The 25,874-nt window shown below is 64.6% G+C and overlaps 3 protein-coding genes across 10 annotated transcripts; 1 reads left to right on the top strand and 2 right to left on the bottom strand.

The window, feature by feature from the left end:
* Positions 1–341: 341 nt before the first annotated feature.
* On the bottom strand, positions 342–12,701 carry VWA5B2 (von Willebrand factor A domain containing 5B2). Of its 2 annotated transcripts, none has more exons than XM_052804843.1 (22): positions 12,496–12,701; positions 8,839–8,994; positions 8,249–8,410; positions 7,705–7,930; positions 7,445–7,599; positions 6,851–6,982; positions 6,605–6,729; positions 6,297–6,473; positions 6,104–6,214; positions 5,777–5,979; positions 5,358–5,472; positions 5,089–5,274; positions 4,836–4,986; positions 4,471–4,760; positions 3,092–3,317; positions 2,662–3,006; positions 2,436–2,573; positions 2,238–2,357; positions 1,922–1,999; positions 1,659–1,728; positions 1,315–1,423; positions 342–994 (listed from the first exon to the last, which is right to left on the bottom strand). In XM_052804843.1, exons 2-22 carry the CDS (start codon positions 8,975–8,977, stop codon positions 386–388), a joined length of 3,867 nt encoding a protein of 1,288 aa, XP_052660803.1. In that variant the 5' UTR covers positions 8,978–8,994; positions 12,496–12,701; the 3' UTR covers positions 342–385. The 2 variants fall into 2 exon arrangements, with proteins under 2 accessions (XP_052660803.1, XP_052660804.1); XM_052804844.1 differs by having other exon boundaries at positions 7,717–7,930.
* A 3,026-nt stretch (positions 12,702–15,727) lies between these two features.
* On the top strand, positions 15,728–20,181 carry LOC128149419 (uncharacterized). Of its 3 annotated transcripts, none has more exons than XM_052804600.1 (2): positions 15,728–15,840; positions 18,268–20,181. In XM_052804600.1, exon 2 carries the CDS (start codon positions 18,292–18,294, stop codon positions 19,426–19,428), a length of 1,137 nt encoding a protein of 378 aa, XP_052660560.1. In that variant the 5' UTR covers positions 15,728–15,840; positions 18,268–18,291; the 3' UTR covers positions 19,429–20,181. The 3 variants fall into 3 exon arrangements, with proteins under 3 accessions (XP_052660560.1, XP_052660561.1, XP_052660562.1); XM_052804601.1 differs by lacking the exon at positions 15,728–15,840 and adding an exon at positions 15,899–15,989; XM_052804602.1 differs by lacking the exon at positions 15,728–15,840 and adding an exon at positions 16,527–16,605.
* A 174-nt stretch (positions 20,182–20,355) lies between these two features.
* Positions 20,356–25,631, bottom strand: LOC128149415 (PHD finger protein 13-like). Of its 5 annotated transcripts, XR_008237634.1 has the most exons (6): positions 25,413–25,627; positions 23,637–23,729; positions 22,835–23,450; positions 22,467–22,505; positions 21,839–22,355; positions 20,356–21,803 (listed from the first exon to the last, which is right to left on the bottom strand). XR_008237634.1 is itself a non-coding variant. In XM_052804590.1 (5 exons), the coding sequence occupies exons 1-5, from the start codon at positions 25,542–25,544 to the stop codon at positions 22,129–22,131; spliced, it is 1,107 nt and encodes a 368-aa protein (XP_052660550.1). In that variant the 5' UTR covers positions 25,545–25,627; the 3' UTR covers positions 20,356–22,128. The 5 variants fall into 5 exon arrangements, 4 of the variants coding, with proteins under 4 accessions (XP_052660550.1, XP_052660553.1, XP_052660552.1 ...); XM_052804590.1 differs by having other exon boundaries at positions 20,356–22,355; XM_052804593.1 differs by lacking the exon at positions 25,413–25,627 and adding an exon at positions 24,505–24,558 and having other exon boundaries at positions 20,356–22,355.
* Positions 25,632–25,874: the final 243 nt, after the last annotated feature.

Genomic DNA, 25,874 nt, shown 5'->3' with positions numbered 1-25,874 from the left:
GGATGGCCGTGCCTTGGCCTGCCCCACCTGTGGGGAGGCAGAGCAGCCGCCGGGGCCGTGGGAGCTCCTTTCCCAGCCCTGGGAGAGTGCTGCCTGGGGCCGGGAAGCAGCCTCTGGTGTGAGGTTGACACAGGATCAGCAAAACTGCTTTGCCTCAAGGTTTGAATCACCTTGATGCAGCCCAGGGATCCCTCCAGCATGGCTTTTCCTAGTCCCCTGTCTGCTTCCTCCCACGGGAGATGGCTGGGAAGGGGGCGACCCCTCCCCCAGGGCTCTGGTGAGCCCCAGCGTGGTCTGAATGGGGCCAATGGCTCCCTGCCCATAACAGAGACGCCTGTGCAGGCAGCGTGGAGCCAGGCATCTTTATTGGCCCCGCCGGTGGCCGTCAGACATTGTTGGGGTTGTAGCACAGCATGTTCAGCTTGATGTTCTCGTCCCAGTGACGCAGCAGCAGGAACAAGTGCCTGGCCGCCCCTTTGAGGCAGCCCACGTCCACCCCCTCGGGCAGCCGCTGCGCCTGCAGCCACGCGTCCGCCTTGGCCGCCACCAGCTCCCACTCCTCGAAGAAGCCGGCGCAGCGATGCTCCAGCCACGCCAAGGCCACCGCCGTGGCCCAGCTGGCACTCTCCAGGTCCTCCGGCCCCACGTCCTGCCAGCTCACGCCAGCCTCGGAGGGGGCGGCTGAGTGGGGGCCAGTGTCGGACTCGGAGCCGTGCCCGCTGTCCGCCTGCACCCACACAGCTGCACTGGGCACCTCGGAGCAAGTGCTCTGGGACGGGGGTGAGCTGGGCTGTGGGGCTGCGGCGGGCTCCTCGCCCTCCTTGCCGCCAGGCCCTGCCTCGGGGCTTCTCCTGGCCCCCGGGGATGTGGGGCTGAGGCTGGCTCGGTGGGAGGCGTAGGGGGAGGCCCGGCGCAGGCGGTCCAGGGGGATCTGCACCACTTCGGAGAAGCTCTCAGTGAGCTGGAATGGCCCCTGGGCTTGCTGCAGCTGCACCTGCAACGGTGGGGCAGGCGACTGGGGGTGGCCAAGCAGGAGCACAGACCCACTGCAGCCCCCAGCACTCAGTGGTGGGGGCTGCAGGAGTGTCCCTGAGGTACAGGGACTGTCCAACACCCCCCCTGCGAAAGCCAGCAAAGGCCACCAGGGCCATTCAAGGATGCAGCAGGGCAGAGCAGGCACCCACCAGGTTTTTATCCTCAACTGGGTGCTGCTGCTGGTGCTGCCTGGCATCACCTGGGTGGCTCAGCTGCAACCCAGCAGGGAAGGTGCCTGCTTGGCCCCCCCCCAGGTGGGATGGGGAACGGGGTCCTTACCAGCGGGAGGTAGTCATGGCTGGCGTGGTTGCTGGAGTGCTCGCTTTCTGGGCTGAGGCATTGCGGGCGCAGCGCCAGGCTGGGCCCCCTGCGCCTGCTCAGGCTAAACCTGGGGGGGAAACAGGTCTGTTGATGGCGGGGGACACACACACACGCGATTCCCAAAGGGCAGCTGGGCCCCAGCCTGCTGCAGGGAAGGGGCTGAAGAGCCAAACCCCCACCCTTACGCCGCAGGAGCTGGCAGGGGACGTTGGACCTGCAGCACCCAAGAAGTGGCACTGTCCCCCTCTCCCTACAACATGCTGGTTTTTGGGCCCTTGCATCCCCCTGTAGTGCAGCCTCACCTGGAGCCAGCGATGCTCTCTGTGGATTTCTGGGAGCCCATGGAGGTGGTGGAGGGGCTGGTTGGAGGCCCTGCAAGGGGAGAGAGCTGAGCATGGTGGGGACCATGATGCACCCAGAGGTGCGTCCCGCTCCCCAGCGCGTGTGAGGGCAGTTCAGCCCCCGTGCCCTGGGTAGTGAGGGCAGATGTGGCTGTAGCAGATGCCAGGGGCACCCTCCCCGTCCCCCACCATCCAGCCCTTGGGCCCCTCCACCCTGGACGCACCATTCGAGCAGTTCTGCTTTTCCCAGCCGTAGGTAGGGGAGGAGAGGCTAGCTGGAGACCCAGGGGTCTCGTCTCGCTCTGCAAGAGAGTAATGCCTTGAGGGCCCCTGGGCTCTTGGGATCCTCACAGCCTGCAGCTGCTGCTACGCTGCCTCCCCATGTCTCCCCCACTGTGGGGCAGATGCCTCTTCCCGGGCATCCACAGCACTCCAGCCGGGACCAGCCCCACGCAGCTGCGAGCTGAGGGTCCCCAGGGATGCCGGTGCTCAGGCAGGTCCCTGGGGAGCGTAGGCTGATGTAAGGGCCTGGATCGGTACCTGCAGCGATGGGGGCCTCATCCTGCTCCTCCACATCCCGCTGCTGGCCCAGACCTGCCAAGGAGCTCCTGTGGTGCCAGCTCCCTGCTGTGGCGGCTCGTGGCCGACCGGCCGAGCCAGCTGCAAGGGAGGGTGCCACCTCAGCCCTCTGTCCCCTTGCTGCCCCCTCCCCAGCACGCCAGGCCCCCCCGGCCGTACCTGTGCCCCACACCTCAGGGGCTGTGGGCAGGGCTGCCTGTGTGGCACCATCCACAGGCACCAGGCGGGTGTAGAGAGAAGGCACGTTGCAGGCTTTGCTGGTTTGCATGGCTTTCAGGCGAAACCGGCGGGCGAAGCCTGCCCGGAGCGAGGTGGTTAGAGGTGGGGGGATGCCGGGTCTGCGCTGGAATTTTGGGGGAGGGACGACACATGCACCGGTACCCACCCTGCTCCAGCTCGGCTTCCCTCTGCGCCGCGTTCTCGTTATCCCGGATGACGGAGCGTGCTGCCAAGCGGTGCAGCGGCTTGTCCAAGGCCTTGCCCGCCCGCCGCGGAGGGTCCTCCCTGCCTGGCCCCTCCTGGGGCTGCAGCAGCGACTCCAGCGAGGCCGTCACTTCCCAGGACACAGGCTTGCCGGCTCGCAGCGCATGGATCACCACCTGGCAGCGCAGGGGCAGGCCGGCATCACCCAGGCTGGGCTCCGCCGGCTCGGGCACCGGTGAGGCGCTGAAGAGGTAGGAGGGCTCCACCAGCATGTCCCAGTCCAGGTGGGTGGGCGAGAGGAGGTTATCTGGGCAACGGCAAGATGTGGGCTCAGGAAGGCGGGCTACCCAGCTCTGTCCCCGCCACCCTCGTCCCCCGGAGCCAGCACACACTTGACTCCACCGCGCTGGGTTGCAGCCGCTGTGCCCGGGGTCCCAGCTCGTCCAGCCGCCCCTCCAGGGACTGGTTCCTCTTCTGCGACACCTTCTCCAGGGCCTGGCAGAGCCGGTGGGCATCCAGCTCTCCGTGCGGCGAGGAAAAGCTGCGGCTGGCCAGGGCGGCACGTGCCAGCACCTTCTTCCGCCGCGCCAGCTCCTCCATGCTCAGGGCCACCGTCACCTGCGGCGGGGGGGGGAGGCTGACGGCGAGCCCGACGAAGGCACCGGCACAGAGCCCAGACTGCACCAAGCTGTGATGGGGCACCTGCGGCCCCGGCCGGCTGTTGGCCGGAGCCCCTGGCTGACGCCCAGCCCTGCCGCTCTGCAGGCTGGCACCCGGCAGCCTCCCAGGGCGACAGGCGATGCTCGCCAGGATTGTAATACACGTGGGAAGGACTGACGGCACGGAGACAGGAGTTTGCAAACATCCCTGGGGGCTGACTCAGGCTGACGCCGAGGCAGGAGGAGTTGGCAGGGATTTTTGTGTGGGTGGGGGGGGCCTTAGCTCAGTTGCTCAGGCTGGATGATGCTACGGTGGGATGCAGTCTCCAGCGCGCAGTCATGTCCCCGCACTGAGATGCTTCACCTAAAAGCTACGGCAGGGCAGCGGCACCTGCGCCGCCTCTCACCCCGGCAGCGGGGAGCCTGGGGGGGGATCATTTACGCTGTGGGGAAATCACTTACGCTTGACATTTCGGCAGTAAAAGCCACCAGCTGTGCTCTTGTGCGGCAGGAGCGGGTTACCTAACCCGTGCCACTGGGAAGGAGCGTGTCCCAGAGCTGGGTGACAGCTGGCCTCAGCCGGCCTCGGGGCCATCGTCACTAGGGAGCTGCTTCTCCCCACCCCAGCAACCTGGCTGGGTTTTAAACCCAGATATGAAGCAGCAGGAATGCAGCCCATCGCTAACAAAGCGTCAGGTGGCGTTGGCCGAGGGCTGAAGGGAGCCAGGCAGGAGCTTAGCCAGCCCACCCCCTCCTTTCCAGCTTGGCAGGTTCATTACCAGATGCCTGCCCAGCTATTTTCACTTGATTTCTGCAGCATCAACGAGGATCTGAGCTGGCTAGGGTGTTTGTTAGCCACCCAGCTGCCTACTGGCCCAGGAAGCTGAGGGACCAGCTGCTTGGTCCCCAGCTGTCCCATTCCAGTAGGGCAAAACCACCCAAGGAGTCTCCTTGCAGCATCCATGGCTGATCCTTGCTTAAAATCCAGGCTACAGTGCCCCGGCTTCCAGCCCAGTGCCCACGTGTCTGGGCACAACACGGCAGCGAGACCCTAGCTAAGCCGGCAGCAACCTCCCCACGCGTGAGCCCTGGCACCCCATTGGCATCCTTACCTTGGTGCCAGCCAGGGTGGAGGGCAGCGGGGCAGACTTGGTGGAGGACTCGCAGAGGGACAGGCTCTTCTGGCCCTGCTGCGAGGTGGCATCGGTGCCGGGGGCCGAGGAGCCGCCCTCGGGGGCCACGTCCCGGGAGCCGGTGGACTCGCTGCTGGTGGAGCTGCGGGAGAGCAGCCCCCGGCTGCGGTCGGTGCTGACGGAGCAGTGCGTCAGGATGTACTGCTCCTGGATGTAGGAGGGCTGGTAAATTCGCTTCCAGATGTCTCCCCCCGAAATGGGATCCGCACCTGCCCGGTGAGCGCACACCCCATCAGCCCACAGCTCCCACGCCTGCCCCCTGCCGCGGCTCCGGCCCCACTCACTCCGGTCTGATGTCTCAGTGCCCTCAGCGGAGAGCTCCAGGGAGGCATCCCTGGATCCTGGGGTGCTCCGGGGTGGCTGGCGGCTCTCCCCGGGACTGGGCACCTCCTCCTGGAAGGGGAAGGCTGAGCCCCGGTGAGCCCCTTCCCAGCCCTGGCAGAGAGAGGGCACTGCCGTCAGCCCCCCAGCACAGGGACAAGCTGGTGGCACTGGGAACATGCCATCCTCCCCATGTCAGGGCGGTGCTGGTCATACCGGCGGGCGCCTGTCGCGGAAGCGGGCGATGCTGTAGAGGACGCAGTAGCTGACAAGGCGGTCGCCGGGGTAGAGGGCCGGGAGCTCGGTGGGCGAGAGCAGAGCCTCCATGCTGTCAGGGACGTACCAGTCGATGGTGATGTCGCTGATGGCCGGCTCGATCGCCTTCTTCAGGGACTTGATCAGCTGGGGTGGGGAGGGCAACCAGTGTCAGACACGGTGGTGGCCCCTGTGCTCCCTGCATCCCCCCATCTCTGCCCGGGCATTACCTTGGGCTGCAGCCTCTCGGCCGGGCTCAAGAACTCGGCGCGGCCCCGGCTCACCTTGGCCATGCCTTTCAGCAGCCGCCGGCATGCCCGCGGGCCCATGCCAAAGCTGAAGCACCTGCAGGAGAGCCAGGCAATGAAAAGCCATGGCTGGGCCAGTGCCAGGGGCTGGGCAGCCCACTGGCGAGCCCTGCGGCAGGGATGGGTGAGGGTGTTTGATAGACAGAGATGCCGCCCCGGCTGCGTGCCGGGTTGGGGCACCCCGAGGGAAGCCGAGCCAGTGGGGTTGGGGGATGTTATGGGTGAACGACACCCTCGGGGCTGGTGGAGGCAAGATTTGGGGCTGCAGAAGGAGAAATCAGTGGGAACAGCCCAGGGGACATGGAGAGCACCGTGAACCCGCCATGGTGCCGGTGCCATACCTGACGGTGCTGGCCTGCCTGCGCACCAGCCGGAGGATCCTGCCCGTGTTGCCTGCCGCCGTGTCGGTGAAGAGGAAGAGCTGGCGGGGGTAGCCGTGGTGGAGGGGCTGTGCCAGCGCCCAGCCCAGGGCTGCCAGCAGGTTGGTGCTGCCCGCATCTGCCCGCAGCCCGCCGAGGTACTCGCAGGCACGCCGCAGCGTCTCCTGCCCGCATGGAGAGCCGGCTTTGCAGCGGTCCCCTGGCTCACCGGCCCCAACCCCAAGCTGGGGAGCCACAGGAGCAGGGACGGAGAGGGGCTGGTGGGGGGCTTTGCCCGGCAGCACTCACGTTGCTGCAGAGGCGGCTGGATGGGAAGAGTGGCTTGATGTCGGCACCGAAGCCAGCGACGTTGAGTAGCGTCCCCGACGGGAGGCTCTTCAGGGCCACCAGCAAAGCCTCCTGGGGTGACAGCGGGGACCGGGGAGGGCTGCTAAGGACCGGCCACCCAGGGAGCATCCCTGGCCCCGCAGCCGTGCCTCACCTTCATCTTGCCAAGGTCGGGGCCGCTCATCGTGCTGCTGCGGTCGACGAGGAAGAGGACCTCGCGGGTGACGCTCTGTAGGTCCCCGGGGACACCCTCCGCCGCCGGGCAGAAGTTCAGCATCAGCACGGGGTTGGGGAAGATGTCTTTGTGGAAACGCTTCTGCACAAAAGCCACCTGCAAGCCCAGCGGGCCGGGGGCTTTCTTGCACTCGCCGGCTGGCGCCGAGGTCTTCCTCACCCACATCCCACCACCTCCCCCCTTCCTCCTCCTCCCCCGCTGAGCCGGTGGTGGCCGTGCCCTGTCACCTGTCTCTCGCCACTGCCGTCCTTCCTGGCGATCCGCATGTAATCCCGGCGGCTCCGGACGTGGGCCTCGTACTCGGGGTACGTCATGGTGCCGTCCTCCATCACCAGGTGGGGGTGGTGGGGCTCTGGGGGGCACAGCGGGGTTCGGAGCCACCCCGTGCCTCAGGGGGCTGGGGGATGCTCTGGATGCTTTTGGGGCAATGCCCCATCTCCCCCAAACCCACCAAGGGCACCGTCCCCCCTCACCGCAGGGGTAAAGGATGATCTCCAGGTCCCTGTCGTAGCGGTGGGGCTCGGCCAGGGTGACGCAGGTGGTGGTGGCAGAGCTGGCCCAGGGGTCGGCGTCGGCTCGCAGGGCATGGGACGGGCTCTCCAGCCCTGCGGGAGGAGGAGGTGGCGGGGCAGCCCCTCATACCCCCCCTGCCTCGGCCCCCACACGCTGGGCTCCGTGCCTGTGCCGGACCTGGCACCGCGGCGGTGGCCGCTCCCTGCCAGCTCTAATGGGATTAACTGGGCCAGTAGCCAGGATCGCGTCCCCAGCGACCCACATCCCCTTCTCGCCCATCCGTCCTCTCCATCGCATCTCCCTGGGGAAGGAGGCTGCTGACCCAGAGCTGCCCGAAGCCACATGCAGGGGACTTTGGGGGGTCCCAGCCCTGGGTTTGCAATGGGAAAAGGGCTTCTTCGTGTGGAGGGAGTGCAAGAGGATGGCCGGGGAAGGGGGCTCGCATCCTCCTAGAAACATAGAGGGATCATGGGGACACTGTCCTGGGGGGACATTTCCAACGTTTTGGGGATGTTTTGCCCAGCCGACCAACGCCGCTCAAGCCGCCCCCCTACCTGCCAGCAAGCAGGGGCCCTTCACCAGCAGCTCGAAGGCAAACTCGTAAGGAAAAGGGTTGCAGGGTCGTCCCCGAAAGACATCCATGCTCTCCACAGGTGCTGCGGGGGATGGCTGGCTCTGGGCACCCGGCCCCCCAAAACAGCTGGTGGGGCTGCAAGGGGAGAGGCGGTGATGGCTCCCGCCCCCCCTCCCCACTCGCCCAGCATCAGCATCCCCCCCCCGGGATGGCGGAGACTGAGGAAGCCATGAAAATCACCATAGGGCCAACCTGTCGTCACACAAGCTTGCCGGCTCGCTCTCGGGGACGGTGGGGATGCAGGGCATGAGGACGGGGGGGAGGAGGAGACGCAGGGCCCCGTCCGGCAGCGTGGCCAGCTCCTGCGCCGTGCTCAGGGTGACAGCCAGGCTCTCCGCTGGGCACAGCACGCCTGTGACGATGACGAAGGTGGAGCGCTCCGCATCTTCGTCCAAGACGAGGTGGCCTGGGCAGGGGAGGGATGGTGGGAGGGTCAGTGGGGCATGTGAGGTTGGGGAGGTGTTAATTGCACTAATTACTCTCCAAAGGGACAACAGAGCACAGGTGTAATGAGGGCCATGCAAAAGGTGGGTAAAGCCCTAGGAGAGGTGGAGGGAGGGGAAAGAGGAGGCTGAGATCTCCAGCCCCAGAGATCCCCCCCAAGGCACCAGGGTGGCCTAGCAGGGGCTCTCAGCCCCTCGTACCCCCCCATGCTTTATCCCTGCTCATTCTGAGCATCCCAGCCAGGAGGGCCCAACAGGATCACCCACGCCACCGCACTTACCGCCGGCACAGCGGCGCGGCCGGCCAGGGCTGGGGCCGCACTGGAGGCAGCAGTCCTGCGCCCGGTGCCGGTTCTGGACCTGGAACGTCACCCGTCGGCTGCCTGCCGCTGCCTCGAAGCCAGCTACCACCTCCGACTCCTCCAGCGGGTAGATGAAGATGCCTGCAAGTGGGAGAGAGCCCCGAGGCAGATCCCGGCACGGACACCGCCATGGCATGGTACAGCCCATGGCAGCACTGCAAAGAGCCTGTCTGACTCACAGGGCGATTTAGATGCACAGGAACAGGGCAACACGTAGGAAGGACCCAGAGCCTCGCTAGCCTAGAGGAGGGCAGGGAGGATGAAATCCCCTTCTTCCTCAGCAATGGGAATGTTTTCGCTTGGCCTCACTCTTCTCCTGCCCGCAGGGCTATGCTGTGTGTCGGCGGTGCCCACATCACCGCTGGCCTCTGCCTTCGCTCCCCAAACTGAGCAAGGTTTGGGGGCCAGGACACCGGCGGGCTGGAGACAGGATGCCCTCCAGCACTGGTGCTTTTAGGGGGCCCTGCAGGCAGCCTGGGTCCCTGCCAGCCCCGATAGCTCCTCCTTACCTTCCACGGGCTCCTCGTGGGGGTTGGTGTACACGAGGTGAGCGGTGATGCTCAGGGAGTACCCGTTGGCACAAGCCTTCACCCTGGAGCTCTTCAGGGGCAGAGCTTCCCAGGAGGAGAGGGCATACAGGCCCGGCATGGTCCCTCAGCAGGCACCTGCGGGCAGAGGGGAGGCAGGCACTGGGTGCTGGGGGACAGGGTCTGCCGGGAAGGGGCTTGTGCATGCAAGCCGCTCCCATCTGCCCAGCCTGCGAGGGGGGAGCAGGTCCCTAGCTCTCCCTGTCCTGCAGATGCTGCTCTGCAGCATCCACAAAACACATGGACCTGGACCTCGGCCTCTGCTTGGACCCCAGCCCACCTGCAAACAAGGTCTGGAGCCACAGGAGCCTGCAGAGAGCTCTTCCACCCCACAGGTAAACAAACCTGGCTGTTGGGCAGTGGAATGCCTTCTCCTGTGGGCAGCAGCAGTTACATGCAAGCCCCAAGCCCTGGAAGACAAGCAGGGACTCCTAGACAGGACAGATGACAGCCAGCCACATGCAGCCTGTTTTTCAGCCACCCCACAGCAGCTCAATGGCTCCAGAGCCTCCCCGGACCATCTCCCGCACCGGTTGGGAAAGGAGCATCTGCTGCTCCCATCTCCATCCACCCACAGAGGTTACCAGGGTAATTTGTTATTAAAAAAAAAAAAAAAAAAAAAAAGAAAAAAGAAGGGCGAGAAGCCCACAGCGTAACTAGGACAAAACAGTGAGCAGTGTTTGCTGGGGGTTTAATAATTAACAACAAGGTCAGTGCTGCACTGAGGAGTGGCACAGAGGGGAAGGCACTGCAAGGGGGGAGCCCGGCTCTGGGGATGATGCTCTCTGCCTCCAGGCAAGTAACGCTCTGCCCAGAGACGGACGTGTCCAGCATCCCACCCTTCAGCAGGGGCTGTGGGAAGAGAGGCGGCTGGGGCTGCCTTCCAGCCAGGGCACAAACCCACTCCACACTCTTCTTCCCCTTGGGAAAACCACCTGGGAGCAGCATCCCAAATGATTGCCCAGAGCCAAGGCATCTCTCTAAAATCATCCCACCCCGCGCCATCAAATATTCATGTAAAATATTCGGGTCAGCTTTAGCCCTGCCTCTCCATGGATAGTGTGCATGGGTCCTGCTCCAGGCATGGGTCTGCACCTCCACACTCTATCCCCTTCCCCCCCCTCAAGCGTCTGCGCCCCAACAGCAGTGAGGTCCCCTCATCACGCCGTGTGCCGGTGCTCCAGCATGCAACGTGCCCGGGGCAAGGACAAGGCCAGGTACAAGTGAACCATCTGGTCCCCCCCACTCTGGTGGCCTTCATCCCGGGAACGGCTCGTACAAACATTGGTAATGGGAGGCTTGGGGTGCTCTTGGCATGCGGTCACAGGGTGCCTCTCCCAGAGCATCCTTGAAAGCGGAGCAGGGCTACATCCTCAGAGACAGTGCCAGGACTGAGTCCATGGCTGGCACAAGGCAGAGAGCCACCGACAAGTGCAGAAGTGCATTAGCAACGTGGTTGCATCTCAGGAAAATAAGTCCATTATGTCAGAGGGAGCTGTTTACTTGCTCAATTAGCATCGTAGGGTTATGCTGGCAGGTCCTGGCCACACAACCACCCCCTGCCATTGCCAGTCCTCTACCCTGTGTGCAGGATGCTGCGTGCACTGCTGAGCCCCCCAGACTGCTCTCCCAGCACACAAGGTGGCACAGGCTCCCTGCACAGCCTGCTTTTCCCCTGCACCGGCCATGCCACAGCCGGGAACACCATCAGCCGGGTCCTGCCCTGACCACAGCACCCAGCTGGGCTCCGGGGACTGGGACTCCCCCAGGTCAGCCGCACCGAGCCATTAAGAACAGATTTCACCCCAAAGCCCTTCCATTTGTTCCCAAGGCACCCAGCTTAATGCACAGCAACGCACTGCTATTTGCCGTGCCGCCCATTGGCCGGGGCACTGCCGGCTTGTTTACCAGGGACTTATTGGAGAAGCTGTCCCGGCTGCTTTTTATCACTTCTCTTTACATTTACCCTCGCAGAGTAAACAGGCCCCATCTGGCCCTGTCACGCTTCGTGCTGGCTGCTCGAAGCCCCGAGGTAATGAATAAAACCAGACCCGACGGTCCTCACCCCAGCCTCCTCATCCTCTTCCCCTAGGGCAGCAAGTTGTCCCCAGGTGCTGGCATGGCTTCACTGACAGGTCCCCGGCTCCCTCCCCCTCCCCATCATGGTTGCCAGTGCCTTCGCAGCCCCCTCCTCTTCCTCCCTTCCCACCTGCTGCCTGCAGGAGCTGGTTTAACCAGCAGCATCCCCGATACAGAGGAGGCCGCAGCAGGAGCGGGGCTGGGGGCGGCTCACCGTGCCGGCGGCAAAAAGCCCTCGGTGAAGGCAAGAAGAAGGAGCTAACTCTTCTCTAGGTCAGAATAACTTAACGTTTCTCTTCTCGCCCGTGGGCAGGTTGAGTTTTCTAGCGAGGCTGCTGCAGGAAGCCAGGCGCCTGAGCCCAGCAAACCCTCTTTAACTGCCTGCGAAGTTGTCAGAGTTTCACCTGCTGCAGCAACAGCCGCCCGCGCCGGGCTGCAGCATAGTCCCGGGGAAGGATGAGACCAGCCCCGGCACAGGCAAAACCAGTGGAAATTTCCACTGGTGATAGATGCACAGGCTGGTACAAGAGAAGGATGGAAGGAGAGGAGGCCGAGCCTCTGTGGCAGCGCCTGGGGCGAGGAGGCATCACTGCCCCTTCTGCTTCCCTCCCTGTGGGACATCCCTGCATCGCTCCGCTGGGACAGGGCACAAGGGCAGGAGAGCAAGATCTGTCCCAACTCCTGGAGCAGGGAGGAGGCCACAGAGGCAGGAGGTGACGGTGCTGCTGCCCAGCACCCACGGGGCACGCCGTTTTGCAGAGAGCCCAAAGAGGACGAGCGGAGGGGAAAGGGATTTCCCCAGCAGCTGCAGGCAAAGGGGACGGGGTGAAGGGCTGTCCCGGGCCCGAGCCTCTAGCCTGCGGTGCTGTCCCCTGGCTGACACTGCTGCTTTGTCTGCTGGGAAGTCGAAACAGAGAGCAGAGTGCACTGCATACACACACACGCACACGCACACGCGCGTGCATGCATGCACACACAAGCCGGCACATGCACCGCGTCCAGGACCACCGTGTCTAGGACCTGTGCTGCTGCTCTCGCCTCCCCAGAGCCACTAAAACCCCTGGAAAACCCCAGCCCTGTGTCAGGGAACAGGAGTTACTTGCCCTTGATGCACCCTAACACAGGCACCCCCCAAAAAACCAATGCCCCAGCCCCCTGGATTTCCCCCGACACAGGCATATCCCGGGGGGGGTGGCCCTGCGGAAGGGTCCCACCGCTCCTCCAGCCACGGGACATTTGTGGCGTGGGCCAGGGACTGGTTGCTGATACCCTGGGGCATGTTCCCAGCAGTTATTAGCGACAGCCCTGTCAGGTCCATGCCGGATGGTGATTTCAGCACTTTTGTGGCCCTGCTGCCTCATCTCCCACCTCTCACCCCTCCCGCGATCCAGGGCTGCCCCGACAGTGGCTGTGCGACCCTGTGGCACCCAGGAATTGCAATATACCCACAGGGTCCGGGGCCACGGTGGTCCCAGACTCCCCCCCCGCCCCAGCCCTTACCTGGAGGAGGAGGATGACACAGGGGCTGCAGGATCTGCTCAGCACCCACTGGGTCCCTGCCCTCCACAGAGCCCTCTGCCCTGGGGGTGGGTTTCCCTGCCCCTCTGGCTGGGGGGCTGCGGTACTCAGGGGGGATGAGCGGTCCTTCCCCGCCTCTCCCTGCTGCAGGCTCCCTCTCTGGCACTGGCTCCTTCACCGCCCTCGCTCCATCCCTCGCTCCCTGTGCCAGCAGCAGAGCTGCTCCAAGCCCAGCCTCATTAAAGAGACACACTCCCTGGTACTGCCGCCCCAGGGAGGGCTGGAGGATGCTCTCATGGGTGGTGCTGGGGGTCTCAGGGGACGGCCAACACCCGCAGAGGGTGACAGGCACTGACAAAGAGCAGAGCCCACTGCTGTGGGCTTCTCTGCACCCACAGCGTGGCAATGTCCAGCCAAGCTTGGGTGCCGGTGAGACCCCAGGGTGATGCTGTGGCACCCACAAACACAGGGTTAGGCTGCCCGGGACATGTAGCCGCCCCGTGTCTCCCCCAAACATGGCACAGGGCAAAACACAACCCCCCATCAGCTGGCTGGACTCTCCAGTACAAATACCACGGGCCACAAGTGTCACAACCAGCTTTGCTAGGAAAGGTCTCAGCTTCCCTGAGACTGCCACAAGAAGACCGGGCACAGGCAGATGCTGAGCATCCACCCCAAACCCAGATGCCCTGGGGTCCCACCAGGGCCATCCTCATCAGCCTCCATGTGCTGCAGTGAAATCCCAGCCCCGAACAGCAGGAAAGAAGGGGGATCTGGGGACAGCCCAGCCTTTGGGTGACAAGTGTGACAACAAGCCCCCTTGGGGAGGGTGCAGACAGTCAGGAAATCCCAGCAAAGCCAGGACACGTCTCCTGGCAGGGAGATCTCACAGCCCAGGGCGCGCTGGGAATCCCTTAGCCGCCACCACCAGCCTGGCATTCCCAAGCGGGACCGGAGAAAACCATCAGATTTGGGGCGAATTCCTGCCCTGTCTCTCCCAGGCAGCTCCCTCACTGTGCTATAGATAAGGCTGTGCTGCCACAGCTCTTTTTATAGAGCATGCAGAGGGGAGCCACCACCCTCCCGTGCACCGCAAAACCCACCGTCACAGCCACGCCAAACCCGGAGCCAGCCCAGCCGCACCGGCACAAACTGGGGCAGAGCGAGCAGGCAACACTGGTGGGGCGAGCCATCCCCAGTCCTCGGCAGGTGATTTCGGAGCAGCACCAGAGCGAGGAGGCCTGGCAGAGCAGCATCTCCCCGCCGGATCTCACCTCTAAGCTGACCCACGCACCGCTATGGCTTCGTCTCCTCGGCACAGGTTTCACAGGTGACAGCAGGAGCAAAGGAAGAAAATCTCGGCGGACGACACCCTTTGCTGCACGCGGTAGCACTGGGCACGCTCCCCCCTCCCGACCCCTTACCCTGCACTTCAGCCAATACAATTATCTGGCAGAGAGGCACTCTGTGCATCCCTGGGGTGCTTGCAAGAGGACGCTTAGCCATTCCCTCTCCCCATGCGAGATGCCCCACGGCGTGCCACTTCCCCTCCTTGTGCGGCACAGGGAGAGTGGAGAGCTAAAGTGTGCAGCTGCTCTCCTTCCCCGTCATTTATGACCGCAGAAGAAGGATGTTAACCCATATATTACCCCCCCTCCATGAGAGACGCCAGTTCTGCGAGCTGCTGGAGGCACAGCGCGCACCGCAGCACATCCACGCAGCCTGCGGCACGCGCGGGGCTCCCGCTCCCATCATCTCGGCAAGCGCCGCAGCCGCTCTAGCCCCAGAAAAAAAAAACCAGCAAGCTTTGATTTTTCTCTGAGATATTGTTTCTAGGCCAAGCTGAGGCGAAGAAAAGCATCCAAATGCGAGTGCTGGGTCGGTGCCACCAGCCAGGGTGACAGAGCTGGGCCAGCCCACAGCGTCAGACACGGTCTGTGGCCGTGGCATTACAGCAGGTGAATAACCACAGCGTGCGCAGCGCCAGGGACACAGCTGAGCCTCCCCCAGCCCACCGGTGATCCGCAGCAGCGCCGGGGAGATGTAGATGGGCTCCATCCCACTCCGTACAGCGCTCACACCAGCGTCAGACGACAGGCGTGCGTGTCCCCGCTCTGCACCGTCACAGCTTCCTTACAGCAGCTCGTCGCAGCCACAGATAGACCCCCAGAGAGGTCGGCATTGCTTTTCAGCAGAGCACTGAGCTAAGGCGTGCGTTAAACCCTGCAAATGCAGGCCCAGCTCAGCCCAACAGCTCCATTCAGCACCCTAGCAATCCCACGCAGCCCTCATCAGCAGCTGCTATACTACCCAAAAGATGGGTCATAATCTGGGTATTTATCCCCAAATCACCTGTACCTTGTCCTGGGTTTATTGAGCTGAACTATCACCCAGAGATAGGGCTGGCTGGAGGGAGCATGGACCACAAAGCTCTTACAGATGCTCTCAGATCCTGAGTCACTGATAAGCCCTGCGAATTTAGTGCTACGGGAGGAAACAACCCAAAGTCTGAGGAGATACCAGCCGGTGTCAGGCTGGGAGTGACCGCGCTCCTCACAGCTGCGGCTCCTCAGACCCAGCTGAGGGCTGCACAGGCAGAGGCTCTGCCTGCAGGGAGAGGGGCAGGGGTCTCCTGTTCAGCTGCCTGCTGCACGTTAATCAGCACAAATTAAACGAGATCCCGAGGAGGGGTAGCGGAGCGTCGGTAGTGTTTCTGGTCAAAATCAGGCGCGCCTTGGTTTAACCTGCGCAATATTGGCCTGCCCAGCTGCAGAGTTACAGAGGGGCTGGAGGGAGAAAGCAGCGGGAAATGAAACATCAGCAGAGATAGAGATGGCTCCTGGAGACATCAGGGACCCCTGGGGAGAGGAGCTGGGAAAGCTGCCAGCGCTCGTCCTGCCCAGACTTAACCAAAACCCTCCCAGGATGCTGGCGCAGGCAGATGGGCCTGGAAGCGTGGCTCTGCCACGGACCCAGGACGCGAGCTGGCGGCCGCCGGGTTTCCTTTTCCCAGCCGAAAATAGCGGGGGGCTTGCAGCCGTGGGGTGGGCACGGGGATCTCGTGGCAGCCACCCCACCGGGGCCGCTGGGCTTTCCCCGCGGCCGGCTCACGCCGGCCCTCGTCGAGGCGGCAGGCTGGCTGCTGGAAACGAAACTCCGTGGGTTTAGGGAAACGCGAAACCGGCCGTGCCGCTGACGCCTGCCTCTCCGCTTCCTGTACGGCGGCCGAACCCTTTGCCGGGGCTGCGAGGTGGGCTGCCTCGGCGGTGCCGGGCAGCCCCTGCAAGCCGGGGGGAACCTCCTCGCACGGCAGCGGCGTGCCCGACGGTGTGTATGATCGCTCCGGCTTCTTGCTGCTGGCCCGCTTCCCAGAGGCCGCTGGTGGTGGTGGTGGACCGTGGCGGTTCGGATCAGCTTGGGCCAGCACCGGTGCCAGCAGCAACCGGGGCTCAGCAGCACGGCGGGGGTCCCGTCAGGTCAGCCCGTCCCTTCTCATGGGAACCCGAGGGCAAAGCTGGGGTGCTGGGTGCCGGGCAGGGCCGTGCTGGCCCGCTTCCCTGCCGGGCTCGAACTCCTGCCCGCAGGCAGGGATGGGGCCCGCGGGGCTGGGCCCCCCTCCCAGAAGCGGCGGCTGAGGAGTCGGGCTGGAGAGATGGGGCCGGGAGAAGGGAGAGGGACCGGGAGAAGAGAACCTGGAAGAGACACCGCCCCGAAAGGCCGCGGGGGGGGTGGGGGGGTGGGCAGGGCGCGGAGGGAGCTGCGGGGGCTTGTCCCCAGCCCAGAGCAAAACGTTGTTCGCGGGGCTGGGGGGGGCAGGGGTGGTGTGGGAAGGAAGCAGAGGAGAAAAGGGGAGGCGAGGGGGTGGCGGGAGGGGGACCGGGCAGATCCCCCGCGGGAGGGGGATGGCCGAGCGGCTGCTTCCCTCTAGCGGGCAGCGGCGGGGGGGCTCGGCCGGGCCGGCTGCACCCGGCCCCGGCCCCCCGCGTCCCGTTCCCCCGTGTGTGCCTCCACCCCCCCACCCCCCGCGTTCCCGGGCCGCCGCCGCGGGCACGTGGTGCGGGCGGGGCGCGCTTCCGGAGCGGCGGCGGAGCGGTGAGAGCGGGCGGCACCGGGCGGCGGCACCGGGGAAGCGGCCGCTGGCGGCCGGGGGAGCTGCGGACCCCGCGGCCCGGCCCCGCAGCACGCGTGGGGTCTCCCGGGGCGGTGCCGGGCCGGCCTCCCCACGCGTGCGCGGCCCCCGCGCGGTGTCCCCGGCTGGCCGGGTGATGGGCCCTCGGGGAGCCCGCCTGGGCCCGGTGCAGCCGCGGCACCCACGGGCGACCGCTCCTTCCTCCCGGCGGAGGTGGCCCCCGCTGTCCCCCCGCCCTGGCCTCTGGGCTAGCCGGGCCACCGCGGGGCAGGAGCACAGGCCGCCGCGGGCGGACCCGGCCCCGGCCCCCGGCAGGGCAGAGTTTGGGGGGGGGGGGGTGGGGGCGGGTGTGTGCACAAGCGCATGCCGCCGTGGTGTGTCACCCGAGGGAAGGCGTGGGGACAGGGCCGCAGTGGCAGCCTGCAGGGGCAGGGGACGCCAGCACCCTGGGGCAGTGTGGTGGGTTGACCCTGGCTGGACACCAGGTGCCCACCAAAGGCGCTCCGTCAGTGCCCCTCCTCAGGTGGACAGGGGAGAGAAACAGAACGAAAGGCTCGCGGGTCGAGGCAAGGACAGGGAGATCACTTGGCAATGACCGTCACGGGCAAAACAGACTCGACTTGGGGAAATTAGCTTAATTCATTACCAGTCAAATCAGAGTAGGATAATAAGAAATAAACCCAAATCTTAAAAACACCTTCCCCCCACCCCTCCCTTCTTCCCGGGCTCAACTTCACTCCCGATTTTCTCTACCTCCTCCCCCGCAGCAGCACACAGGGACAGGGAACGGGGGCTGCGGCCAGTTCGTCACATGTTGTTTGTGCCGCTTGTTCCTCCTCAGGGGGAGGACTCCTCGCTCTTCCCCTGCTCCAGCATGGGGGCCCTCCCATGGGAGACGGTCCTTCACAAACTTCTCCAACGTGAGTCCTTCCCACGGGCTGCAGTTCTTCACGAACTGCTCCAGCGTGGATCCCCCACAGGGTCACAAGTCCTGCCAGCAAACCTGCTCCAGCATGGGCTCCTCTCTCCATGGGTCCACAGGTCCTGCCAGGAGCCTGCTCCAGCGCGGGCTTCCCACGGGGTCACAGCCTCCTCCAGGCATCCCCCTGCTCCGGCATGGGGTCCTCCACAGGCTGCAGGTGGATATCTGCTCCACCGTGGGCCTCCATGGGCTGCAGGGGGACAGCCTGCCTCACCATGGTCTTCCCCACAGGCTGCAGGGGAATCTCTGCTCTGGTGCCTGGAGCACCTCCTCCCCCTCCTTCTTCACTGACCTTGGTGTCTGCAGGGTTGTTTCTCTTACATGTTCTCACTCCTCTCTCTGGCTGCGGTTTTCTGTTGTGCAGTTTTTTCCCCCTTCTTAAATCTGTTATCACAGAGGCACTGCCGCCATCGCTGATGGGCTCGGCCTTGGCCGGCGGCGGGTCCGTCTTGGAGCCGGCTGGCATTGGCTTTATCAGACATGGGCGAAGCTTCTAGCAGCTTCTCACAGAAACCACCCCCTGTAGCCCCTCTGCTACCAAAACCTCGCCATGAAAACCCAATACAGGCAGGCACAGGGAGGACCAAAGAAAGGGAAATTTCTGTTTTGGGGATGTGCATTCAACTTTATTCCATACCCACAGCACGAGACCCTCTGACATATAGCGATGGGGAGACCCAGGAAGGACACCACCGGCACGTCATCCCCTCGGCCAGCTACAGCTGCCTCCAAAACTGCCCCCGCTGCGCCGCCGCCGCCTTCTACCTCGGCCACCCGGGCCAAGGCTGTGGCTGCGGGCAGCCGATCCAGGAGTGCTCCGGCTGCCAGGGCTGCCAGCCCCAGCCAGAGGCGGGGGGCAAAGCCAGAGTCCTCTCAGCAGAGACCCGCAGCATCCTGTGGAGCCCGAGGAGATGCTGGGGACCAGCACAGAGCATCCACCAGGAGTTGCTCTGCAACCCAGAAGAAGCCGCCTGATGCCAAAGGAGCCACCGGTCCGGCCAGACCTGACTCACGTCCACAGAAGCAGCAGCCTGGGGCTGACCCGAGCAGGGCCTGGGGCCAGTTCCTGCTCCCCTTGGAGAGCCAGGACATCCCGCAGGTGGAGAAGGAGACCCGGGGCCAGCGGAGCAACCCCAAGTGGTACGAGTGGCGGGAGAACCGCATCACCGCCTCCGTGGCCCCCAGGATTGCCAACAGCAAGTTTGCCAACGGCAAGACGGACGAGGTGCCCCAGTCCTACCTGAAAGCGGTGGTGAGCTCCAGCCCCGGGGTGCAGACGCCGGCCATGTCCTGGGGGCTCCGCAATGAGAAAGCGGCCGTGCGGGCCTATGAGCAGCTGAAGTCGCAGGCGGTAGGCAAGCCGGTGCGGGTGGATGACTGTGGCCTCTTCATTCATGAGGAGAAGAAGTGGATCGCCGCCAGCCCGGACGGCATCATCAAGGAGGCGGCCACAGGGAAGGCCCTGGGGCTGCTGGAGGTGAAGTGTCCCTACAAGCACAGGAACAGGACGGTGCGGGAGGCCTGCAAGGACAAGGACTTCTGCCTGGAGGTGGACGGGGACTCCTATGCCCTGAAGAAGGATCATGCCTACTTCACCCAAGTCCAGTGCCAGCTGGCAGCTGCCGGCTTCCAGCAGGCTGACTTTGTGGTGCACACCACCAAGGAAACGGCCGTGGTTCCTGTGGAGTTCGATGCCAAGTTCTGGGGGCAGACGGTGCCCAAGCTGGAGAAGTTTTACACCGAGGCGGTGATTCCCCACCTGGAGGAGAAGGCAGGTGGCTCTGTCTGGGCCAAGGAGGAGTAGGCCCCCCCCATTGCCCCACCTGCCTGGATGCTTGCTTGGCCGCACAAACCCAGCTTTGGCCCCTAGCATAGAAATTACGCCCAGTTTTGCTGCTGTTCTTGGACCATTCCCTGCCTCTGCCCCAATGCAACTGCCTCAGGACTGAAACATTGTACCAGCAGGACCCTGCTTTGGTAAGGGTCCCCACAATCAGTGACTTCTTCCTGCCCCAGCCAGGCCAGCGCTTGGCCCCCAGTGCCTTCTTCTGCCCTGTCCCCCTCACTGCATCCCCCATTTGACCCAACAGCACTGCCTGATGGAAGCTGGCACCCCTCCGGATCTGCAGGGAAAGCCAGTGATACCTCTGTGCTGGGATAACAGACTTACTTTGTGGAGAAAACTGGATCCTTTGGCACCTCAACTGCTGTCTAGACTAAATCGTAACTCCACTCTGGAGTAGAGACAGAGCCAGGGAAGGCTTGTCAGAGCCCAAGAGCAAAACACAGCTTTTGAGCTAAACAGTGATGTGCCTTAAGAGTCACAGCAGGGGCACGGGCCACCCTTCCTCCCCAAGCCATCGGACCTGCTGCTTCTGTGGAGTTAACCCGTGATGGTCACAATGAGTTGGCTGCAGCCTCAGGAAGACGGTGCCCATCAAAGAGGTTGTCCCCCAGCCCACGCACCTCCAGAGGACCTTCCTGTGGAGCATCCCCATGCACCACAGCAGGGTGGGGGGGACGGTCATTGCTCTATTAAACACAAGATGCACTAGCCCACTTGTTCCCTGTTGTTTGTGCAGCTCGGTGTTTACCTGGGAGGGGTGGCAGGGCTGAGTGGGACCCCCACGCCAGGTCTCCTCCCAGCCACGGCAGAAGGGGAGCAGGGAGCACTCAGGTCCCAGAGGGACATGAGACCCAAGGCCACTGAACTATGCCAAAGCCACCACCGTTATGGCAAAAGTACTTTATTATATACATAAGACTCCAGCCACACTCCACAGGGCAAGGACCAGAATTTGCTATTTTACATATCAATACAAAGTAACTATAAAAACATAAAGCACTTTTGGGGCCCAGGCTTTCCACAGGAGGAGAGAGGCACAGGGACGAGCCTGGGGGCTGCTGAGTGACAGGGGGCTGCCCCACACCCTCCCCCAGCTGTGGTCCCACAGTAACCAGATGTGCAAGTAGGAAAGAACCCAGTTAGAAATATAGTGATGGGGACTGGCAAGTGGGGGCTGTCCCACTCCCCACTGCAGGCAGCAGCACACCGGGGGCCGAGCCGAGTGTCACCAGGACAGGAGCGGGGTCTGCGTCCCCCAGGGAAAGTGCAGAAGGCACATGGGCCAGGCTCTTTGGAGGGGCTGTGAGAAGGTGGGATCCAACAGTTAGTGCACGTGGGGCCCCAGGAGATCACACACACACACACACACACACCGCGCACAGGGGACACAGAGGGGGAAAAGCCTTCCACTGCCAAACTTAACTAGGGGCCTGGAGAGGGTACATCCCGTGTCTCTGGAGCAGCAGTTGCATAGCAGAAGGGGCTCAGGGCCCACTCTTGACAAGTCATTAGATTTCACTCTACATGTCCAGGAAAAAAAACCAACTTCTGTGATGGAGGGAGTCCTGGGAAGCAAGGGCCTCCCAGCTCCTGGCTCCATCCATGCTCAGGTCTCAGCAGCTGGTGTTGAAGCAGATGCTCCACCAGACAGCCCTGCAGGCAGGAGATGGCCACAGCGTACAAGCTTCAGTTGTTTTAAACTGGAAGTGGAAAACATGAAAAGCTAACCAGAGCACGCTCCTGCTCCCCTTCCGAAGGGCTCTGAGCCCTGCCACAGCCAGCTCTGAGGATAACTTACTTCAGTCTCCTACCAGGAATCCCACCCCCCTTCACAGAGGAGACCTCAGTGCAACTGGAGAACGTGAATCAAGGAGGGCTGCTCGGCAAGAACAGCCTTTGTAATCATCTACTAGAGGATGCCTTTGCTGCTCCTGACCCAACAGGACTATCCTGGGGCCAAGGGCACAGCAAACAAAACCAGGAGCACCATGGGCCAGGGGAAGGACCTCCCCTGTGCAGCCTACAAGGCTGATGAGCCAGAGATGGACGGCTCCACTAATACCCTCAAGACACAGAGCCCCAGTCTGCTTCAGGCATCAGCAGGACCTATGTCCCTTCCCCTCTCGCCCTGGAGGGCGGCACACTATGTGGAGGGAGCTCAGCTGGGCTGCACCTACTTGCTGCAGGAGAACTTGGCTCACTGGGGCTTTGCCATCACAGCCCACCTGAAGGTCTGAGGCAAGGAAAGGAAAACAGTGAGGAAAAAGGAGGAAGGGGAGTCACATCTTGGGATAAGTGTAAGCTTCCACCACACCACAGAAAAACTACTTGGACTAGGTTCTCCTCAGCTGCCCTGGGGGAAAGGCACTGAGCCAGCTTCGTGCGAGGACAGAGATGTTTCCGAGTGACCTAGTGCAAGGCTGGACCACCCTCCTCTCCCCCCCCCCCCCCCCCCCGGGGTAACCGAGCTCCATGGCCAACGCGATCCCCAGGGAGGACACGCGTGGCAGCTTCCAGAGTCAGAAGTGCAAGGGGGACAGTCCAGCCCTGCGGCCCAGCCCCTCCCCTGCCATTACTGTGCATTGATTGTCTAGCCAAACCGGGCTACAGTCTTCGGTTTAAAAAGGGGACCCCCGGCCTCCCTGCTCTGGAGGAGCTTCAGTCACAGAAGCGCTTGCGGGGCACCGTCCGAGCTCGGTTTGAGCGGCGAATTTCCTGCTTGGCATCGCGGCATCGCTGGCAGATGAAAACCTCAGGCACGTTGGATTTGCGGATCTTGGCACAGGAGAGGTGGATCCAGGTAGCGCATTCGTTACATTCGATCATGGGCCTCCCTGCGAAGGGCTTCAGGCAGAAGCAGGTGATCAGATCCCAGGCATCGTCATCTGGTCAGGGAGAGAGACACCGGTCAGAAACCACCTTACCAGCTGCAGGTCCGGCTGAGGCTGGACTAGCCAGTTCCACTAGTGTTAAATGGGACAGCCCCCCCCACTCACCTTCTGCTTTGGTGTTGGGAGCTGCCGCAAACTCGACTGCTAAAGTTACAAAAGGGGAGGGGGGGGGGGGGGGAAGAGAAAAAAATAAAGACCGGATGAGCAAGGCGGCCTTACACCCCACTTCAGACACATTTCAGGTCTGTACTGCTCGCTCTGCAGAACAGAGCTGCCAAAAGGCAGGCCAGCTCCCTGCCCTCTGCTCTTCAGTCCCCCCAGGTCCCGAAGGTACTCCCCTTGCTGGGGGAGGCTTGGGCCATCGACAAGCCCTCCCTCCTGCAGCCAGCATGGGTGGCTCCGGCTGAGGGAGGGACAATATTTGGCACTGGCTGCAGCACGACAGGGCCCTCTGCGCTCCCTTGGGCACTCACCGCTAAGCTGGGAGCTCCCTCTGCTCGCATCTTCCCCTTCACTTTGGTCCAAGGTACTGCAAGAACTGGGGCTTTTCCTCCCTCCAGAGCAGGGGTCATGCTCCTTTAGCTGAGGATCATCTCCTGCTGGCTTCTCGGTCCCCTGCGCTCCATGCATCCAGTCCTTCTCCTCCTTCATCAGCTCCTCCAGGAGGGAGTTGGGCTGAGGGTCCCCAGCTGGGTTGAGGGAAGGCTCCAAGAGTTGCTCTTTCACAGGAGGCAGCTGTCCCTCCAGCGCAGCCAGCTCCTTCACCCTGTCCTGCTCTGCCCCAAAGCCCTTCCCAGCGCTCAGTGGCACCCTCTTCTCCACCTCCTGCTCCAAAATGAGTTTCTTTGCTGGTGGTTTCTTCCGTTTGGTTTGTTGGGGCCGGACATCGTAGAAGCCGGTGGGGAAGGCAGGGCAGCTCACGAGCAGGCTGTTGTCCACAGCCCCCCTGGCCACGGCATTCCCGCTCCTCCCGTCATCCGTCAGGACATGACAGTCGGAGGAGTGGGATGAGGCCCAGCTATCGCTGTCCTGAGTGCTCCCCGTGCTGTTCTGGGGACTCATGCTGCCTCCGTGAGTCCAGGGATCATTCTGCAAGAGAGGAAGACGCAGGACTAGCACAGGAGACCGCAGCACAGACATTCAGGGTAAGGAGGAAGGGGCTGGGGACAGAGAACGACTCTCCAGGAGAAGAATTAGGAGCTGGGTCTCTGCACACGGCAGGGAGCCCAGAAGAACCAGTCTTTTTGTAGAGGAACACCCCTCAAGCCCACTTACCTCTTCAGGGTAGGGGATGTAGCCTGCGTAGGCCAAAACGAAGGTGCAGAACTGGTTGAAATCCTCCACGGTCCTCTGTCGTTTCTGCAACGGCTGCAACAAACGCCACGTGTCGATTAAACTCCCCGGATACCTCTACCTGAGCCGAGTACCACAACCGACCCCCGGCAGGCAGCCCTGGACTGCCAGGCAATTACACAAGCACATAATATTTAGGTCACCCGAACATCTATCCTTCCCGTAACCCATCTGCATCATCTGGCTTGACAGATGCAGCCCTTCCCTCTAAAACCCAGATCACGGTGCGGGGGGGGGGGGGGGGGGGCGGGGGGACGGGGACCGGGGACAGGGACGGGACACACAGTGACGACACGACGGGACACCCCGAAAGCACAGCAGCCGCCTGGCAGAGCGTGAGTCAGAGGCTCGGGAGCCCCGGTGCCGGGGATGTCCGCCCACAGCCGGCTGACTCGGGGCCAGAGGGAGAAGGCGCCGGGGCTGGGAGGGCGCACAGTGATTTGGGCTTCCCCGGTTGCTCCCCGGTCAGCCGGAAGAGCCCGGCGCCGCTCGGGACCAGGTCCCGCCGACGGAACGCCGGGAACCCACGGCCCTGGCTGCGGGACCGCCGGGAAGGGCCGGGAGCCCGCGGCAGAGCCAGCCCCGCGCCCCCCGAGCCCGGGGCAGAGGAGCAGACTCCCCCCCCCCCCCCAAGTCCCCCTCCGCCGGCTCCGAGGACCGAGGGGAGACCCCGGGGCCGGGCTGCACAGCTCCCCCCGCGGGAAGGCGGCCGCGGCCGGGCCCCGCCGGGCAGGGGAGGGGGCGGCCCCCCCGGACCTCCCCCGCCGCCGCCCGTCCCCGCGCCGGGCACCTGATGGCTCCCAAGATGGCGCCGCGCTCCCGGTCCTGCCCCGACCGGCCGCCGGGGGGGGGGGGTGCGGGGGGGGGGGGTGCGACCCCCCCACGCACACGGCCCCCCCCCCGCCCGAACGACACCCCTACACGCACCGCCGCGGGACCCCCCCACCCCCGGAACCGGCACACAACAGCCCCCCCTCCCCTCCTCCGTTCACGCACACCCCAGCACCCCCGCAGCCCCCAGCCCCGGGCCCGCCCCGGCACGCACACGCCGCGGCACAACCCGGCCACGCAGGTCCCCGGCCGCTCCGCCGCACCCCCACGGACCCCGCGTGTGCCGCCGCCGCCGCCGCACCCCCCCCTTCCCTCCACGCCCCGGGCACCATCCCCCGCCCGCACCCACAGGCGTCCCCGAGAGCTCCTCGCATACATAGAGACCCCCCCCCGTACACAGACACACACAGAGCCCCCCCCGTACACGCACACACACAGAGCCCCCCCCCCCCGCACACACACGCGCAACACACAGCGCCCCCCCAACCCTCCCAAGCCTCCCTCAGGCACAACATCACCCCCCCGCCCCCCCGGCACAGAGCGCTCTCCCGCAGAGCCCTCCTCGACACACGACCCCCCCCAGCGCGCACACACACACACACACACACACACACACACAACCCCCCCCAGCGCACGCACACACACACACACACACACGACCCCCCCGCCGCGTGCACACAGAGGAGCCCCCCCGCTCACACACAGACACACGAGCCCGCACCCCCCCCCCCGCCCGTCCGCGGGCGCACACACTCACAGACGACCTCCCCTCCACCCCCCTCCCCCGCGGGCACCCCCGCATCCCGTGGCAGCCCCGCACCCCCAGGCACCCGCACACAGCCCCCCCGTCCCCGCCGCCCCGCTCACCTCCTCCGGCACGGGGGATCCGGGGCTGGGCACGGGGCTGCTCCCCGCCGATCGCGGCCCGCCACGGGGGAACGGTCCTCCGGGGGCGGCGGCCCCGCGCCCCTCACCTGCCGCCTCCCCACCGGCGCTCATGCCGCCCGCCGGGCCCGCCCTGCCCTGCCCTGCCCTGCCCGGTGCGGTGGGTGCCCGCCGCCGGTCGGAGCGAGGCTCGAGCGCCGCCCCGGCCGCAGGGGCGGGACCACCTGGTGGCGGGGAAGGCGGGGGCGGGGCCTCGCGCCGGCCGCCCCGGTGGGAGGGGTGCGCGGGGACAGCGCGGGGGGGGGTGGGGGTGGGGGGGGTGGGGTGTCCGCCTCTACCGGCGCCGGGCTGCTTCGCACGTCCTGCTTCGCGCGCCCCCGGGGCGCCGGCTGCCGCCGGCACCGGCACACGGCCGTGCACCGGGGCTGGCCGCGCCGGGCACCC

This window comes from Harpia harpyja, chromosome 12 (assembly GCF_026419915.1).
Source record: "Harpia harpyja isolate bHarHar1 chromosome 12, bHarHar1 primary haplotype, whole genome shotgun sequence".
NCBI classification, from domain to species: Eukaryota; Metazoa; Chordata; class Aves; order Accipitriformes; family Accipitridae; genus Harpia; species Harpia harpyja.
This window is presented reverse-complemented; position numbering and strand designations above follow the sequence as displayed.